At 36.8% G+C, this 20,480-nt stretch overlaps 1 protein-coding gene across 1 annotated transcript in view; it reads right to left on the bottom strand.

Annotated features, from left to right (window-relative positions):
- Window positions 1–19,875, bottom strand: part of LOC106139649 (microtubule-associated serine/threonine-protein kinase 3) — a 72,451-nt gene extending 52,576 nt beyond the window's left edge. Inside the window, exons 1-3 of the mRNA XM_060951539.1 lie at window positions 19,500–19,875; window positions 3,960–4,048; window positions 394–468 (exon numbers count right to left, since the gene is read on the bottom strand). Of these exons, the coding sequence (XP_060807522.1) occupies window positions 394–468; window positions 3,960–4,048; window positions 19,500–19,629 (294 nt within the window). The 5' untranslated portion in view covers window positions 19,630–19,875. The remainder of the gene's footprint in view (window positions 1–393; window positions 469–3,959; window positions 4,049–19,499) is intronic.
- Between the last annotated feature and the right edge of the window lie 605 nt (window positions 19,876–20,480).

Below are 20,480 nucleotides of genomic sequence, written 5' to 3'. Positions count from 1 at the left end.
TAGTCTCTGCCTACCCCTCCGGGAAGAAGGCGTGATTTTATGTATGTATTAATGCAACTTTTGGATCGTGGTCACGGTCACAGACCGGGCTGTCAAGCAATAATCACAAAACCGATGAGCTGATGACATGAAGACTTAAGAATGTGGATGAAGCGAAAAAGTATGCAGGGATCGAGGCAAGATGTAGTCTCTGTCTACAAGAAAGAGGTCTTATATGTATGTGTGTATTGTAGCTTTAATTGTACAATAAAGTTTTTAATAATCAAATAAAAAATAATCAGAATCCAGCGCGATGAAGATGATACCGTCAACAAACTTCGAGCCTCCAAGTAAAAAAGCAAATGGGAATTAATAAATATGCTACAATAAGAGAAAGAGATTGACAGTACTCACCACGAGAGAAAGCCTGTGATGCGGTGGTGGTGGGGGCAGCCTCGACGGCCGCCTGGATACGGTGCATGGCTCTTTCTGTGAAATAAGAAAAAAAAACAAAAATTAAAAATATCCGTTTAAAAAAAACATTCTTAATTCTATATTTATTTGACACTTCTTAAGGTGTCTATGAGTTAAATATCATCTTTAATGGCGGTATTTGGAATATGTCATGGTTACAGCCCCTGTGGTGTGAAACGCACGACGCCATTTCTATGCAGCGAAAACTTATCGCTGATCCGTCCCACTTCTAGTGATGGGCAAATGCTCCGTCATTTAAGGCAAATTGGGAAAATTCCCAATATTTATCTGGGCATTCATTGGGAACTTTCCCCAATTTGCCTTAAATGCCCGGGTATTCGGCCATCTCTAACCATGTCATAATAAAAAGCGAAACAGCGATAGTTTTTCGCGCGATAAAAACGGCGTCGCGCGTGGCACGCTTCGGGGGTTAGCTTTTTCGTTTTACGCGGCTGGAACCGATGGGGCTCACTAGTCGAAATACAAAAACATCCACAGTAGGATTCCATTAAAACTACAACGAGAATACGCTATGTTTATGAAGTAAGACTTCATTTGCTTTAGTTGTGACGCGTCACAGCTGTCGTTGCGCGCACTTCAAATTTAAAATTGGCAACAATATTTACCATCGGCCAAGTTTCTGCCAAAACTCGATTTAGTTTGGACTCGTTTTGAGTAGGAGTTATGGTATTTACCCTTCATGTTGAGATTACCTGATAGACATATTAATTTGGGATTGTTATTCAGATAAAACAGATTTTTTCGATATAGGTAATGTATATTTGTTCACGCCTTAATCTTGTTTTGATTTGTCAAGTCAATTTTGTTAAATACATATCATTATTAAGTCTTTATACCTTACAGGGAAGACGAGCCACGTTTAGCTGTATGGCTTAATGATGGGCTTGAGATTCAAATACGAGTAGTGTCAGGTTGCTATGCTAGCCCATCGCCTAAAAGAAGAATACCAAATTTGTAAGCCTATCCATAAGTCGCCTTTTACGACATACATGGGAAAGAATTGGAGTGGTCCTATTACTTTTTGTACTGGTGCCGGGCACAACCTGTCACTATTTAAATCTCAATTCTATCATTAAGCCAAATAGCTGAAAGTAGCCGATCAGTCTTTTCATGACTGATGGCTCTGTCTACCCCACAAGGTATATAGGATATATAGACTATACATACATACATAGGGTCACCATATGTATAGTTCAAATTCCGAGGTGCCCTGGTGAGTTCCATAGCTCTGAAGAGCCCCATAGTAAGGGCCCCGGAGCTGAGGTCAAATTTGACATGTAAGATTCCATTACAGATAAAGCGAAAAGTGGAACGAAACAAGGGCTTATAAAATATTCATTCCATTCGAGACGGGTTTGTTATAGCAAATGTGAGAGACAATTGCATGTACGATGAGATTTTACGAGGCATTTATATCAGAAAAATAAGGTCCGGCCCGGGCTTTGCTGGAGTTAAATTGTAGACTATTTGCTTATTAGTAAAATTTCATCCAAATAGAGTTTTGCAGATTTTACTTCAAAGAGGTAACAGACATACATACACACCTAGAAATTTTATTTAGTGTTTTTATAGTAAGTATTAAGCATGCGCTTTGGAAGAGGTAGTAGATATAATTAGATTTAAGAGATGTGACGTCAATAAATGATACCTTGTATCCGACTTTGAAAATAAATCTATCGTATTCTATTCTATACTCGTCATAGTTTCGAACCTATATACCGATACCAAAACTCATTCATAAACTTAAATTTTTAAATACCAATTATAGCGTAACGTTAATAAAAAAAGTTAAAACAAACAAATTAACAAAACGTGTTCGTTTAGCATAAAATAAAATAACAATAATACAAATTGCGGAAATAAATCATATACATATATAACGAGCCTCTATATTTGGGCGTAGAATTATATTATCATGATGATGATGATGACGCATTTGTAGCTATAAAAAAAGTACCGGTAATACGAACGATTAGTTTCAAATGTTGATTTAATAACTATTTTGTCACAGAATGCACATATGGCTTCTATATATCAACTAGTCTTATAAATTTGTCATACATACATATAGTCACGTCTATATATTTCGCGGTATAGACAGATCCTGGCCGTGGATCAGAACGTGGCCTTTCAGTGTTTTCAAGACTGTTACCTCTGTCTACCCTGCAAGGGATATAGACGTGATTTTATGTATATATGTACGTTGATTATGTATTCACACAACCGACTAGATAGAATACTTAGGTCTTAAGAATCTCATGACTCTTTCCCGTGGGAATTACCAGCTTCGGACAAAAGCATATTTTCAAAGTCTCAAATGTGTTTTGAATATACGTACCTACCTACGTATACAAACATTTAGAAGCGCACTCTAGTCCAAAGTAAAGATATGACCTCTATGGTTTTAACATGACTAATGTATGAAAACCTGTTCAATTGATTACGTATGGGAACGTTCGATCAAAAATAAATATTATAGCATTGTCTGTCTGTTAATACTACTCTCTCCGACTGTGTGACTGATTTAGAAACTTTTCTAATGAGATTATACATAAATAAATCACGTCTTTATCGCTCACGTTGTAGACAAGTGCCGTGTGGTTCCCGGCACCATGTCCCATGGATGTCGTAAAAGACGACTAAGGGCTTATAAACTTGGGATTCTTCTTTTCGGCGATGAGCTAACAACCTGTCATTATTTGAATCTCAAGTTAAGCCAAACAGCTGAACGTGGCCTATCAGTCTTATGAAGACTGTTGGCTCTGTTTACCCCGCACGGGATACATATATATGTGTATATGTATGTTGTAGACAGAGCTTACAATCTCGAAGACTTCCTGGAAGGCCACGTTCTGCTGCATGTATGGCTTGATGATGGAATTGAGATTCAAATAAGGACGGGTTGCTAGCTCATCGCCGAAAAGAAGAACCCCAAGTTTATAAGCCCTTAGTCGTCTTTTACGACATCCATGGGATATGGTGGCACATTCCATTGATTAGCTTCATTGACTCGCACTGTGCTTAGGTCAACTTAAGTGCTTTGCACAGTAATAATATCCCTAACTTTCGAATGTTTTTAAAAAGCAAGTTTACTTTTCATTCACTTCACGACTTTGTTTACACAAAAAATGCAGACAGGCAGAGAAAGTATCGCACAAATGCTACATTTACATTCAGTAGTGTTTGATTCTCGTGATTTATCTGTTACGAAGCTATAAGAGTATGTTTTTTTTATTCTATACTAGCTGTTACCCTCAGCTTCGCACACGTGATTTTAACGCCATCTATAAATTTGGCACCACCTACAAAAAGTGTCAAATTTAACGCCACCTACCAAAAATCGACGAATTTGGCGCCAACTACAAATGAATACAGGTGTTTCGCATATGCCACGAGAACTATAGTTTTTAACCAGGTCAAAAGGATTCTCATTAAATAAAAACAGCCCGGTATATTGAATTATTTTATATCGTTCAAAATCTTACCACGTGGACGGATAAGGTGGGCGCCGACTTCCCAAGCGCAGACCGGCGCATGCGCACCAGGTTACTGCTACGATTTGATTTCCCTGCATCTGCAACAATACAAGAATGTTTAAATTACATCCATACTTTGATTCACAACTATAAGCTTTCACTGCTAAACAGTTGTATCAATCTATACTAATATTATAAAGTTGAAGAGTTTGTTTGTTTGAACTACTTGTTCTAATTGAAAAAATATTTTTACGTATTTATCGAGGAAGGCTTTAGGGTATATAACGTCACGCTGCAACTATAAGGAGAAAAAAAAAATGGAATATGTGAAAAAAAACGGGGAAAATTATTCATCCTTGTGAGCTTCAACGATGCCCAAAATAACTATTCCACGCGGACGAAGTCGCGGTCACAGCTAGTTTATATAAAAAAAATTGGAATGGACGAAGTTACGAGGTCAAACAGTAAAAATGTGTAGGTATACTGTGCCGAAAGAGGGCCCACCCACCATCCTATTGACATCATGGGCTCAACCATAAACCACCATGTAAGGTTTGAACGAATAGACATACAGTTCAAGGCGTTTAGTTGACCACTGAAAAAGTAGTTTTTAGAGGAATAAATTTATATACCATTAAAAATAATTTCACTAGAGAGCGACTGTCACAATATGAATCTCAATTCCATCATTGAACGAACAGGTGAACTCTATCCCTTGCGGGGTAGCAAAGCCTTTGGCTAATGGAGATTCAAATAGTGACAGATGTGATTTTATGTATGTACGTTTGAACAAAAACCACGTACCATGATGCAGTGCCTAAAGAAATAGACTATATACAACGTTTATATTTTATTTATGGTTCTCAACTATTTTGTTGTGTCTCGTGAATATTATGACACGCCTCCGCCGCGCCTAGAATAAATGTTTATAAATACAAAAAACGTTACATTATTTACGTGGATTTCCAATGCGTAACAGCGTCACGTGTAGACGCCGCAAAGGACCCGGCCTACAGAATGTTTGATCAAACATTCGATAGGCCTATTGCCAAATAACAAACATCTCAACGCATTCGAATGGCTCGCATCCCAATACCTTGGGAGAACATGACATGACAAAAATTGTCTACGTGTGTATATAAATACTAGCGACCTGCCCCGACTTCCCACGAACAGCATTTACAGATACCTTCCTTTTGAATACCTTCCTCAGAAAACCCCCTTTCCAACATTTTATACAGGAACAAAATCCCAAGTCCATGACTTATTGAGATCTTCCCTTTGGTGGCGGTCGAGAAAAATCATTACTCCCGCCCGACAATAACTATGCACAATTTGCAATTATACTTTTTCTTGGCGAGTCGACGTTTTTCAAACGATAATCAATTTTCCTACTATAATATTCAACCATTTTTACAGCCTCATCGGTGACTGAAATTTTACTACTGATGTAGTTCATAATAATTAGTTTTAATTCGACATCGAAAATAAATCACAACTAATATCCAGCAGTAGGTAACTAGTAGCTACTAAACAAAATAAATGTAAGTCGTTAATCAGAACGTGATCTTAATTACATTTAGTTCAATATAATTAAAGGGACGTGTACACTCAAACAGAAAAATGTTAACGTCCAATGGATTAAATCAAATTAATTGGCGTTTATTACTACACAATAAAATAAACACACACACACACACTTAAATGGAGATCCCATTCAAACTGAGATACTGTATAGGAGTTAAACAAATAAACTTTTTCATTTTCAACTTTTTCATTTCATTTTTCAAAATAATTAACCGTAGTACAAATACCGGCTATTGATCACTCAACCGAATGTTTAAAAAAAAAACTCTCCATGCAGGTGGCCTCTTTTAAATCCCGCCTTGATCTTTCAATTAGTGGCGGTGTTTTCCACGTCTAATTAAATCATGGCCTCTGTGTCTTGGGAAGTCATCAACCCTTCTTTGCGAGGATCAGACTCTACTGCCGATGTCGGCCCTGGTTCAATTTAAAGACTCACCTGGTCCATTGGCTCGAAATCTTTCCGAGCAATGTTCGTAAATTTTTATAAGCTAAAGACATATTGAAAACTTAAAGAGAAAGAAACTATGTCTTTTGATCCAAAGGCTCTTTTCCGATGCATATCATCAAATATATCTTCGGAGGTATTCCTTAATTTATCAAAAAAAACTATTTTTGTCACTACTCATTTCAAAAAAGATCTCTTGCGAAATCATTATACATAATGAATATTCCAATTAAATGTCAACTTTATGTTTGTAAAGAAAGAATACAGTCATCTACGAAAGCGGCATTGTCAACTGTAGTCTCTAAAATATAACCTTCAAAATTATCTCTTGGCTTACCCTTCAGGCATTAGGTTTTAAGCCTTTATGCATGAAATAATTGTTCAAATGTTTACAAACCTTATTATACAGGATAAGCAAGCGTTAGATCGTTGACAGGGCAATAAATTTATGTGTAATCTTAGTGAGAATTTGTTAAATGTTACGCGTGCAATCACTATAACTCCTAGGACTAAATCAGCTTAGTGGAACATACAAAAAAAGCACCATTCCATATAATATTTGTGAATTTCAATAAGAGAGACAGCAGAGCGTGATACATACGTGTACATATTTATAAAAAATAATCTACTGACGCAATTGCTTAAAAACAAATTTTATAATCCTCCAAAAACGCTTGTCTCCACAACTGTACATGCAACCGATACATTCCCGGCGTTCCTTTCTCGTTGCATGATATCCAATACGGCTCGGCAACGTTACCAAAGCGCATCATATAAGGCTAGACAGCCAATACAGATGCAATCCACGCATTCCTGCACCGATCAAAATAACTTGCTCTCTCGGCGTGGTTCCAAATATTTTGTTTTTAAATTGCGATACGCCTACTTCGATAGCATATTTTGACGTACATTTCCACGTGGATCCGATATATAATAATAAACAAGTGGAAACGTATTAAGGAAGGCCTCAAAGAGCCACAACAGATAAACTTTTATCAGCTTATGAAAAGACAAGTACTGTCCGCGAACATTGTACAGTAGAACTAAATGGGTTCTCTCTTGGATAGGCGTAACATCTTCGTCTTCATCGTCACTTAGCATTAGGTGAGATAGAAGACAAATGCCTAATCCAATATTGAATTTTAAAGAAAGCGAAAAATCTATTGCGAAATCTAAATTACAGATAATAGAAACCTGAAAGGCGGCAGGTAGTTTTGGAGAGTTTACACCATCATCAGTATGACCCATGTTATAAAATCCTGAGTTACTCAATCCAGGATGGTGGTCATAGGCGCACTACGGCCTCTGTTCAGGGAGGTACACAAGACGGATGATGAGGAAGACAGAATGTCCCAAAAATACGGCTAGCAACAACCAAAGATTGCATAAAATTTACTACTGACATTGAAATCTAGAGCTTAGGGTCAAAATTTCTATTCTTGTGTAACGTTGTTATTGTAGTTTCATTTTTCGCTGTTTTGACATAAGTTTTTTACAATCAAATTGTTGTATACGGGCGTACAGTGGACTGCACAGAAAAGGTTTTCAATGATTTGTATCAAACTATATACTATGTGACAGCTCTGATACTTTATAATTCCCTAAGGTGAGCCAGTAAAAAAATTTACATACCTACATAAAACAGGTTCATCTAGTCTTCCCACTCCGACCTTTCTATCCACACTTTCCTTGTATTATTTATTTTTGTTTTATATTTCTATTTGTTAAGTATTTTTTTTTAACTCCAGTATGTTAAATCTAGGAAAAATAAAATAAAAAATCAACAGCAAAAAAATTGATTAAATGCTTAGCACAAGACAGTCAATGAAAAAAATTACAATTTTGACTCTATTTCTTCTCTTACTAAAATCACTGAATGAAAATAACTCGAGTCGCGAGTGCCGATTATATCACATTTTTTGTTTAATTTATTTATTAAAAACTATATTGCACAAAAAATATGTATAATACGCGAACTACCACTAACCACACCTTGAGAGCCTTTTTTTTTTTTTTTTTTACGTGTGGAAAGACCTTCGTCTACCCGGCCGGCTACGGGAAGCCGGACGGGTTATGTGGGGCTTGAACCCACTAAAACCACACGGTGCCATCGCCTACCGCTTCATTGCCAGGAGTGTGAGCTGCCCTCGCTCATATTCCTGACGCGGCGGCCGCTTCCACGGCGGCCTCGGCTCGGCCGCTCTCCACGGAGCGGCCAGCGGGGTGACCCGTCGGCCTTCAATTCTACACACCTTGAGAGCCTACCATAACCAAGGTTTGGCTGAATAGGAGCCAATAATCAGAAATTGAGTCCCGTCACCCCGTCACTCAGTCTTTACTTTTTTAATGGCCACACGACGACAGCTGATGAAAGTTGCCTGTCACGACACGACCCGGTTAACCAGCATCGAACCTCCGATACTATCGGTTGATAAAAAAAATCGAGGACACCCGCCTACAGCGCATATCAACATGCATTGCTGACAAAAGAAACAGAGGAAGACGTAATTAATCAAACTCTTAGTACAAACGGAAATATTAATCTACTATCTAAATTTATTTCACGGTCTAATTTGTTTTTAGAACGACTCCATATATTTCCCATGGATGTCGTAAAAGCAGATTAAGGTACAGACTTATAAACTTGGGATTCCTCTTGTAGGCGAAATGCTTGCAACCTGTCACTATTTGAATGTCAATTCCATCATAAAGCCATACAGCTGAACGTGGCCATTCAGTCTTTTCAAGACTGTTGGCTCTGTCTACCCCGCAAGGGATATAGACGTGACCATATGTATGTATGTATGTATTCGCTAAATCTTAACTGTCATACGCACAATTTCTAATTGCAACAACAACAGCCGTGAACCAATTAGGTGCGTTGTAGTAGTTATGATGTAGAGTGAGCCAAATTGGCTATGGTTTGTTTATGGCGTGAAATCGGATACAAGGCCGGTATCAGCATAAATTGTGATTAACGCGTTAATGATTAGCAATCAATCAACATTTCAATATAAGTGATTAACAATCAATAAAAAATTTATTTATTTAATTATAGATAATATAGACACTCTTTCACGCAAAATACATACATACATATATTCCCGTCTATATCCCTTGCGGGGTAGACAGAGCCAACGGTCTGAAAGACTGATAGGCCACGCTCAGCTATTTGACTTGATGATAGAATTTAGACTCAAATAGTGACAGGTTGCTAGCCCATCGCCTAAAAGAAGAATCCCAAGTTTATAAGCCTATCCCTTAGTCGCCTTTTACGACATCCATGGAAAAGAGATGGAGTGGTCCTATTCTTTTTTCTTTGCCGCAGGAACCACACGGCACACGCAAAATAACGGATTTTGATAAAATTTGGTACACAGATAGAATATAGCCTGGAATAACATTTAACTTTGAATGATTATTATTTAAGTACTTATTATGCCGAAATTCCCACGGGAGCGGAGCTCTGGGGCGCAGCGAGTTGTACACACAACATAAAATCACGCCTCTTTCCCGGAGGGGTAGGCAGAGACTACCTCTTTTCACTTGCCACGATCTCTGCATACTTCCTTCGCTTCATCCACGTTCATAACTCTCTTCATAAAAATTTGGCGGTTTCGGGTACTTTTGACCTGAACCTTTACCTGGACGTCTTTAATTTGATCAAGATACGTTCGTCTAGGTCCTTGTATATCCGCTTAGTCAACCTGCTTTCATTCATCCTATATAAGTATGTATGTTATGTACACATACCTATGCAAAAGGATTAGGAAAGTGCGGTGAGATAAAACATCCTGAGGACAGCTGCACATTCAGGCAATTGGATGTGTAACCATGATCTAATTTGGTCATGATTCCCCTGCAAACGATATGGAAAGAAAGAAAAAAGAACGCAGAATGAAAGAAGTACATATAAATTGTAGTTAATGAATGAATCCCTTAATAGGTATATAACCGTTTTACATAACACCACTGAGGGAAGCCATTCTTTTATACAAGTGCATGTATTACTGGTTATATTATTTGTAAACAATCACGCTAAGTGAGGAACATCTTTCTTCATATTTCTCTTGAATATATCGTTAGAACCTCCTTTTTTAAAGATTGGTTACCGCACTATCGTTTGTAGGAACAAATTTTGAGTCACAATTTGGAATAAAGTTTTAAATGACTTTAATATGAGTACTTTTATATTTGACTTTTTTATGGAGTACGCACGTAGCTCCTCCTGCGCAGAACGAGAAATCACGTCAATTGCCGTTCCCGCGGGAATTTTGTAAAACCTCTTTCTTAGGGAAACGGTTGAGGCTCTGCATTGTCTGTCTGTTTGTCAGTCACTCAGTAATGGAAGATATTTATATTTATTTATGTATTTATATAAACACTTACTGTTCCCGTAACTTCGTCCGCGTGGAATAGTTATTTTAGGCTTCATTGAAGCCCTCAAGAATTAATAATTTTCCCCGTTTTTTTTTTCACATTTTCCATTATTTCTTCGCTCCTAATAGTTGCAGCGTGATGGGATATAGCCTAAAACCTTCCTTAATAAATGGTTTATTCAACACAAAAGGATTTTTTCAATTCGAACCAGTAGTTCCCGAGATAAGCGCGTTCAAACAAACAAACTCTTCAGCTTTATAATACATATTAGTAAATTAGTATAGATAATGTTTAGATAGTAATGTAACAAAAAGTATAAACGAAAAATTTAGTCAACAACATAATATGACAGTCGTGTTAAACATCTGTTATCATGTTAACAGCTGACTATCAAGTTTCCACACGGCTTTGAGAACCTTTATCAACACACCGATATCGGGGAGGCCGGGACAAAATGCATTTTACTGAGCGTTATCAAGTCGATATAGGCTTAACTGAGTAGGTCGATGTGTCTATCTGTATGCGTCGATCTCGGAAAACAACAGGCCTAATGACAACCCCAATTAGCTTTATCAAGTAAAAATTTAACACATGCCACAATAACAAAAAACCTTGTAGCAATTACCTAAATTACGCGAAGGATCAAAAGTTTAAAAGCCTACCCTATGATTATATTTTACAATAAGTACGTATGGTTTGAATTATTAAAAAAATATTGTAACCATGTTTATAAGCGTAATGCATTTATGTTTTAAAATACCTTAATTACAAAGTCGCTTGCAAAAGCTTGTAAATAAAGTAGTAAACTTATAATTAAAAAACTTCTAGTCGACATTAAAAAAAAAAACCATAAAAAGTATCTTAGCAAGTTGGCAACACTTTGTTACAAGTTATTAAACTTAAGAATTCACGTGCAAAACATAAAGGTGTTTTTCCACCATAGATTTTTGGATAACCTTAATATCCACTAAACGTAACTTTGTTGCATCGCACTCATTTCATTAAATTTACAAAATATTATATTACCTGATTAAACATACATACATACATAAACTCACGCCTCTTTCCCGGAGGGGTAGGCAGAGACTACCTCTTTCCACTTGCCACGATCCCTGCATACTTCCTTTGCTTTTAAAACATATATAAATTACATACATATATAAAATCAAGGTCCATTCGCGAAGGCGTAAACAACGATACATCTTTCCACTTGTCAGGGTCCCTGCATTCTTCTTTCGCTTCATCCACATTCATAACTCTTTTAATATATAAATAACCTTATAATTTTGTGTGTTTATAGTTTTTAATTAATCTTTCTCGTTTGATATTTTAAAATGACCACGTAAATTTCTTCGTCATAACATAGAATATTTTTATATTAAGTGGATAAGCATCCTTATGATTTTAGTTAACAAAGTTTCACAAGATACCACAATGGGACAAGTTAAGAAGGAATCAGAGCGTGTGTATACTAATGAATGAAATCTAGTTTTTATCTAGGCTGGTCAAAATATAGGCTTTTATAGTAGGCACAGTGCAGACATTTAGCTATAAAAATCTTAAAAGTTTACGACTACCTTTTGCCATCGATTTCTCCAGCAATAAGCGAGCTAATACATTTAGAACCAAGATTTGATGTTTTATGTATGTATATGTATTCATATTTATAATGTATTTTGAGTATGTATTTATTTATTTTGTTTGTAATGTATGTATTTTGCAGTAGGTATGCATGTGCACTTTATTTTCTGTTTGGTCAGCTGGTAGACTGGTAGAGAATGCCAAACGACATTAAGTCCGGCCTTTGAATATATATATTTTTGGTGCAATGAAGTTTTAAAATAAATGCCTAAATAATAAAATATCGAGAGACCGGAAAAAGTGGAGATTAAAATATTGGATAATGGACCCCGGGTCCGCAGCAGCCAAGAGAGAACAAAAGATGGGAGAGATTTTCATTAATGTCACAAGGTACAAACAGATACACATACAGACATAGTAAGTATAAAAATTATAATCGTCATTTTGCAATACCTGGTAAAATAAACCAAAAACAATACTTATTAAATTTCTATCTGTACTAATATTATAAAGCTGAAGAATTTGTTTGTTTGAACGCGCTAATCTCAGGAACTACTGGTTCGAATTGAATATGATATAATGTGTTGAATAAACCATTTATCGAGGAAGGCTTTAGCGAAGAAATAAAAGAAAATGTGAAAAAAAACGGGGAAAATTATTCATCGTTGAGGGCTTCAATGATGCCCAAAATAACTATTCCACGCGGACGAAGTCGCGGGCACAGCTAGTTATTGATATAGATATAATATTTGCGTTAGAAACTTTGCAAGTGGCTGGCTAATAAGATAACATAAATTCATAATGTCAGTGAAAGGTTCTTAATCCCAAGAAACGCCCAGTCGGCACCCACGCCCCAGTTCCACAAAACATGTATATACTTACATACATACATATAATCACTATTTGGATCTCAATTCCATCATTAAGCCGAGCAGCTGAACGTGGCCATTCAGTCTTTTCTGGACTATTGGCTCTGCCTACCCCGTAAGGGATATAGACGTGACTATATGTATGTATTTCATTATCACGACTTTATCCCTCACGGGGTAGGCAGAGCCGACAATCTCGGAAAACAGTGAAAGGCCAATCTTGAAAAGTCTATAAGGTCATGTTCAGCTGTTTGGCTTAATGATGGAATTGAGATTCAAATAGTGTCAAGTTAGGCTAGGCTAGCCCATCGCCTAAAAGTATTCCAAGACATAGTCAATGAACTCATAGTCATGACATGTGCTGCCAGCAGTAAAATAGCACCACCCCATATCTTCCCGTGGGTATCGTAAGAGGCGATTAAGGGATTAAGCACGAGGTGGGCAGCAGTACCGCCTAAGCTGATATGACAATATAGTCCAGAATCACTGACCAGAAAACCCGGAGGTACGATCCCGTCTGCCCAGGGTGGTGACTACGGGTAAAATCTCCCCAATTCTGGGGAGGCCTTAGTCCAGCAATGGACTTTTATGAGCTCTCAAAATAAGGTAAAGTCAAATGAAATAAGTAACGTACTACGTAAGTGATTCTTGAAAATATCTCATTATTAATTGCTTACAACGCCAACTGTACAATTTATAAATGACTCGACTTTTTCCGACTGTCAGTAAATGTGTGTCACATAGGTACAGTCAACACCACATCAAGCTACTCAAATTCAATGCAGATGCGCCTCTATTACATACCTACATACATAAAATCACGTACATATATCGCTTGCGGAGAAGCCAGAGCCAACAGGCTTGTAAAGACTGAAAGGCCACGTTCAGCTGTATGGCTAAATGATAAAATTGAGATTCAGAATAGCGACAGGTTGCTTGCCCATCCTCTAAAAGAAGAATTCCAAGTTTACAAGCAGTTAGTCCTTTTACGACATCCATGGGGAAGAGATGGAGTGGTCCTATTCTCTTTTCTATTGGTGCCAGGAACCACAAACATCTATTACGGCGTCATTCACCCGAGTTCCATGTGGGGTGATTCGATATGAAGGTGACTGTAATAATTTCTATCGAAACTAGACCTACACAGAAACTATCTCCCACATATATATAACATTGAATTATGAACTTTATCGAATTGTATTAAGGATTTCGTAATAATAAATCATACGTACGCATAACCTAGTGTATCCATTTCTCGATTATATGCTACGCGATTCAATTATGAAGGTCGTGGTTTACATTTTGTTTTTTTACATCATTGCACTGTGCCATTGAGCCGTGTGGTTCCCGGCGCCAATAGAAAAAAGAATAGAACCACTCTATTTATTTTCCATGGATGTCGTAAAAGGCGACTAAGGGGTAGGCTTATAAACTGGGAATTCTTCTTTTAGGATATGTGCTGATATGACAGATCTTACATACCTAGGTTTTTTTATATACTTAAATGTATAGTTGGCGAAGTTTTACAATCTAGATATTAGTGTAGAATAAATCGCGGCAATGGGTACCTGCTATGTCATACCTAGGTATTAACTTTTATCAAAATTAGACCAACGGTTACGAAGTTATCGCGTTACAAACGAAATCAGCGAGGTTTACCAATCAACATGGGGTAAAAATAAATTATTTTTATGTCAATTAGTAGAATGCAGAGATGGGAAAATTCCCGGGCATTTAAGACAACATACATACATAAAATCACGCCTCTTTCCCATTTAAGACAAATTGGGAAAATTCCCAATAAATGCCCAGATACATGCCCAAAGGGAAGGAACATATGGGCATCTATTGGGAATTTTCCCATTTCCCTTAAATGCCCGGGCATTTGCCCATCTCTAGTAGAATGGTAGAAGCACACAATAATCATCGCAAACATAAGCCGCACCTTCCTGCCAAACCCGACCCACGAACCAACCCACTGAGATGGTTATCAGCGTTTTTACTAATTTCATCCACACTTCGCCATTAATTTTATACTTTCTAAATTGGGTTAGGGTTTCAAGAATGTTTCCAAATGATTTGGAAGACAAGTGAAGCGAATACGAAAATTATCATCATTTTTATATGAACGCAAGCTCGAATAATATTCACTCTTGCCATGAAAATCCATTTAAACATATAATATACATAACATCTCGCCTGTTTTTCGGTATGCACCGGTACCGTCGGTGACGATAACGTAAGGTGACTATTATAGCATGTACAGTCGCGTGCAAAGGAACTTGATCCTTCTGTGATTTTGGTTCGAGGGGCGACGCAAAATGTTTGACATAAGTAGTTTGTAGCTTTTTGACAAATACTAATATATTACACTAGCTGTGCCCGCGACTTTGTCCGCGTGGAATAGTTATTTTGGTCAACATTAAAGGCCTTAAGGATGAATATTTTTTTTTTTTCAAATTTCCCATTGTTTCTTCGCTCCCTAAAATTGCATCGTGATGTTAAAAGAATTTTGCAATTCGAACCAGTACTTACTGAGATTAGCGCGTTCAAACAAACAAACTCTTCAACTTTATAGTATTAATTTAATTTATATGATTGAAATGGAAAATGACGTAAAAAAGTGCCTGCGAAAGCCTAATTTCCGAGCCTGAGGAGTTAAATCTGAGTAGAGAAACGTCGGAAGGCCGACTTCTTGCCTCAAGCACTGTTGTGGAGGGTTCAACCGGGAACACGCAAAGATAAAAGAGGGCCTTAACAAATACCTTTGTACCTTACTTTTTGACGGCCTCTGTGGCGCAACGGTGGTACGCTTGCCTGTGACACCGGAGGTCCCGGGTTCGAATCCCGGCCAGGGCAAGATGAGAAAAGAACTTTTTCTGATTGGCATGGGTTTTGGATGTTTGTCTATATAAGTATTTAATATAAAATACAGTATCGTTGAGTTAGTATCTCGTAACACAAGTCTCGAACTTACTACGAGGCTAACTCAATCTGTGTAATTTGTCCCGTATATATTTATTTATTTATTTATTGCCTTAACAAACACCTTAAGTGTAAACAATACACAGGTAGAACTAATCATAGTGTAAAAAAAAACAAACATAGTGAATAAAGGTAATCATAAAAGGTGACCTGAATACCTAATTTCTTGTTACAATGTACGGTCACGTTCATAATTGCAGTCATAGTTCGCAAAACTTTATAGCTTGCACCGCTGCTACCACTCACACATTCACACAAATAACACAATAAACAACAAGCGGTGAAACGTTGGGTAACGCGCCATCAAGAAGAGGGTAGTGTAAAAAGTCGACCGCGCAGCGACCGTCGTCCGCTAATAATCAACACAGCGACAGCCACACAGCGGAGATCCATGGTGGAACAGTACGAAAATAATGGCTTCATACCGACCAGAATATTTGCGGAACAGTTCGACACATTAGTGGTTACTGTTCGTCGAGTTTGCATCGTGAGGGACTACACCACAGACAGCCAGCAAGAAAGCCGTATTTATCCGAAATAAATAAGCAAAGACGTTTAGAATTTGCTGGGCAGTATTTGGATTTTGCCTGGAAAGAAGCGGTATTTACGGACGAAAAGTTCGTTTATGTCATCACTACACGGTAGGCTTCATTTATGGCGAAGAAATGCAACTCGGTATGAAGAAAAAAATATTGTGCCAAATATGGAGTCTGGACACATATCTGTAAATATGTGGGGCTGGATGAGTGCTGCTGGACCTGGGGAACAGGTGTGGATAGCAGGACGCGCTACAGCTGCTCATTATGTGCAAGTGCTGGAAGAAACCATGTTACCAACTGTGCGGTATATTTATCCGATTGATGATATGCCAACAATATCATTTGTGCCCTGTGCATCGAGTCCATATAGTGCGTGAAAGGTTCTGCCAGTTTATATTAAAACTACTAATTACTTAGATAGTATTTAAGGACAGCTTCAATATCTTTTCTTTATGAAAACGAATAATTAAGCTGTAACCTTAATAACAGGAGATAAGTAGATGATACAATTAGTGTAATATGTTGTATGTATAGCTTTATATAATCATCAATATGTAAACAAAACTATAGGTAAACTGTTTCAATAAAATTTACTAATTTTAATTATTGAATGTTTTATTTTCTCCCTCTTGTTTAATATTTCTTGCTGATTTCCGTGTTTGAAGACAACTTTCCGTGTTTGTAATTCTTAGATATCAGTTAGTTAGTCAGTCAGTTACTTAGTTCAAATGGCACCTTGAAACATTAAAAATTGTCAGTAACACAATTTTTTTTTAATAGGAAAAAAAATTCCTTGAATAACTTCGAAATCCAAGTAACGCTAGTAACTAGAACAAGCGAGTGTGAGCAAGCGAGATTATCTAATATATCTTAGATCTCACTTGCTCACACAAGTAATAAAATTGCTACCCAATAACTTTCAAAGGAACCACTACCTACGTTAGGGTCGTGTGCAGATAAACTTTCAACCTTATTGAAATGTCATAAGTCTGGCAGTCGCAGGCTTCCATCTATAGGCAAATCTTATGCAAATAATGAGAGACGACGATATCTCGATCGACAATTATCGGGCCCAGTTCGGCCATCGTTGATTACCGTCTCTTTCTGTTTTGTTATGTTATTATGTCATAGAATAATAAACTGTTTTTCTTAGTAATCATTGGTTTTAAAGACCGTATTCATTTGATGAAATATTTATTCTTTTTAAATATGCATGTGTGTGTGTATCTATTGGAACCACAGTGCACGCTATTTTAACCCGTAAGAATTTTAAAACTATGACTGCAGATATGAACGCGATCGTACCTAGGCATAACCATAGTTCGTCTTTAGGTACTAAAGAACCGAACCTAGTTTAGTAAATATGCAATTCAGGCATTGTTCGGCTGTTTTGCAAATACATACTGATATTTGGTCCACAAATTTAATACTGTTGATATAAGCTGAACAAAACAATACACTTTCGCTATGGAAGCAGTAATAGGTAGATGTTATTACTACCCCAAACCGCCGAGCTTGCATAAAGAAAGTTACGAATGAGGGTGAAGCAAAGGAAGTATGCAGAGATCGTGGCAAGTGGAAAGATGAAGTCTACCCCTGTATAAAGAGGCGTGTTTTATATATGTAATATATCATATAATCATGTCTAGACACCTTGCGGGTGGGGTAGACAGAGCCAACAGTCGTCAAAAGACTGAGAGGCCATGTTTAGCTGTTTGGCTTAATGATAGAATTAAGATTCAAATTATTTATTTTTTTATTAAGATTATGATTTATGTATGTATGAAAAATATTACCTAAATTTGTAATGGAAATTACTAGCGACCCACCCTGGATTCATACAGGTAGCATTAATACAATATAAACCTTCCTCTTGAATGCATCATGCAGACATAGTGACAGAAGCATAACAATAATGTAAATATATTGTCACGCATACAACAGATATAATAAAATATCCATAGATATCTTGATAACTAGTTGTTGGAAAATAAAGGTGGTTGATGCACATATGATTCATAAGACATTTTCAAAAGGATAATGATGTCACAACAAACATACAATACCACACATTTCCTGTCTGAGAAGTTATTTTTAATGAGAAATGAAATAATGCTGTAGTGATAAAAATTGGAATCATCCTTATCATACATATATAAAAAAAGAAACAGATTGACTGATTACTATACAGTTCTTCTCCCTGGCTTAGCCTCTCCCAAGGTTCCTGCACCAATAAAAAAGGACTACTCCATGTCTTTCCCATCAATGTCATTAAAAGCAACTAAGGGATTGGCTTATAAATTTGGGATTCTTATTTTAGGCGATGGGCAAGCAACCTGTCACTATTTGAATCTCATCAGTAAGCCATACAGCTGAACATGGTCTTACAGACTTTTTGATTTGAGAGAGAGAGTGGCTCTGTTTACCCTGCAAGAGATAAAGAACATACAATCTGAATTGGGCTAGAAAAACCTGAAGCAAAAAAAAATTACCAAATGTTTCATTTCACCCTAGAAAATTCTAAGTCTGCAGATTGCAAAAGTCAATCAAGGAGAGATATAATTGACTCTGTCTTCACCCATACTGAATAAATATGTGATATGACATTCCCTTCAACAGAGAAAAAGACATAGGTGTAAAATTTAAATCCCAATGGATATAGATAGAATGAATTCATCACTACTGTGGATACCGTAAAAGATGACTATGGAAATGTTAACTCTAAATTAAATCTAGACTACACTAAGATCAAGATCACAAGTTCGAACTTACTAAGAGGCTAACTCAATCTGTGTTATTTGTCCCCTATACATTTATTATATTTATATATATTTTTTTATATTTTTGAAGGTAGAAGATATAACACCCATACATTACCATTTTAACTTTAAATAAACAAACATACAATACATAACAGATCAAAGCCAGGGACAACAAAAGCCAACCAGTTTTGTAATACCCACAAGATTTATCATAGTAGAAAAATAATACCAAAGATACATGTCGTGCCTACAAATAATTCCACCAATAAACAAGAACCTTTAGTTCACGCCTTCGCAATTAAATTGACAGCTGAACAGATAAACCTTGAAAACAAAACGAAAATGCTTTTATTGACCCACACATATCGTGCCCTATGTTTATTTATGTTGACTGCACCGACCTTCTGCGCTCTGGTTGAGGGAAGAAGGCGCCCCGACCGAAGACAAGTCCTTCTGGCCGGCTTTCGGAGGATCACAATCTGAATCGTCGAAAACCAGCGTCCGTACGGACTGAGAACACCGACGGTCCATATCCACAATCACAGAATGCACAGTTGCACTAAAATATTCGCCATTTATCACTCCTTTTCACTATTCAACGGCACAGAATTATTACATGACACTGTTGTTTGACGACGTTAATCGAATGTTGATTCAGAATCAAACTGGATACAAATGGTTCAATGAAAGCATTTCTTTCTATGCCATGATAAATATCGCAACACACAACACGGCTTCTCTACCGAATCGAAATTTGACATGTTTTAATTTTTTTTAACCATTGTGATGTTGCTGTGTAAAAAATATATTTACCCAGTTTTGTATAAAACTGTTGTGTTACCAGTAACATAATAATTTTTCACCAAAGCATGAAGAAATGGTTGAAAATTAATTATTACTCATGGTAACTCTGACCAACATTAAAAATTTACCACGGGTTAAGATTTATTTATTATAAAATCAATGCCACGAAATTCAGTTAATCATTTATTAGTTACATAACAGTTTACGCACACAAAAATCAACATTTAATAAAACCCTATACAAATATCAAACTACATTTTTAAAAATTATAAATAATAGAAAAAAACTCAGAGAGAAGTTTTTATTTTATGTGTAGCGGAAGCGATAATTCGGATTTAACCTATATGTTATGCCTGAGGCACCGCGGCTCCAAAGATGCTGAGTTGTATTTATGCTCCAATCCATGGTATCTCTGCTTGCTCGATTTAAACAATGTGCTGCTGCTGGCTGATGTCGCTTTCATCGTTGTGATCGTGTTTAGGTTCTAATAGATTTACTTCCTCTATCACTTCCAATTCATTTATAATATTTTTATCAAGCAATTAGTTTAATTGCATAACTTCAATAGTCAGCACCCG

Source organism: Amyelois transitella, chromosome 25 (genome assembly GCF_032362555.1).
Source record: "Amyelois transitella isolate CPQ chromosome 25, ilAmyTran1.1, whole genome shotgun sequence".
NCBI lineage: Eukaryota > Metazoa > Arthropoda > Insecta > Lepidoptera > Pyralidae > Amyelois > Amyelois transitella.
This window is presented reverse-complemented; position numbering and strand designations above follow the sequence as displayed.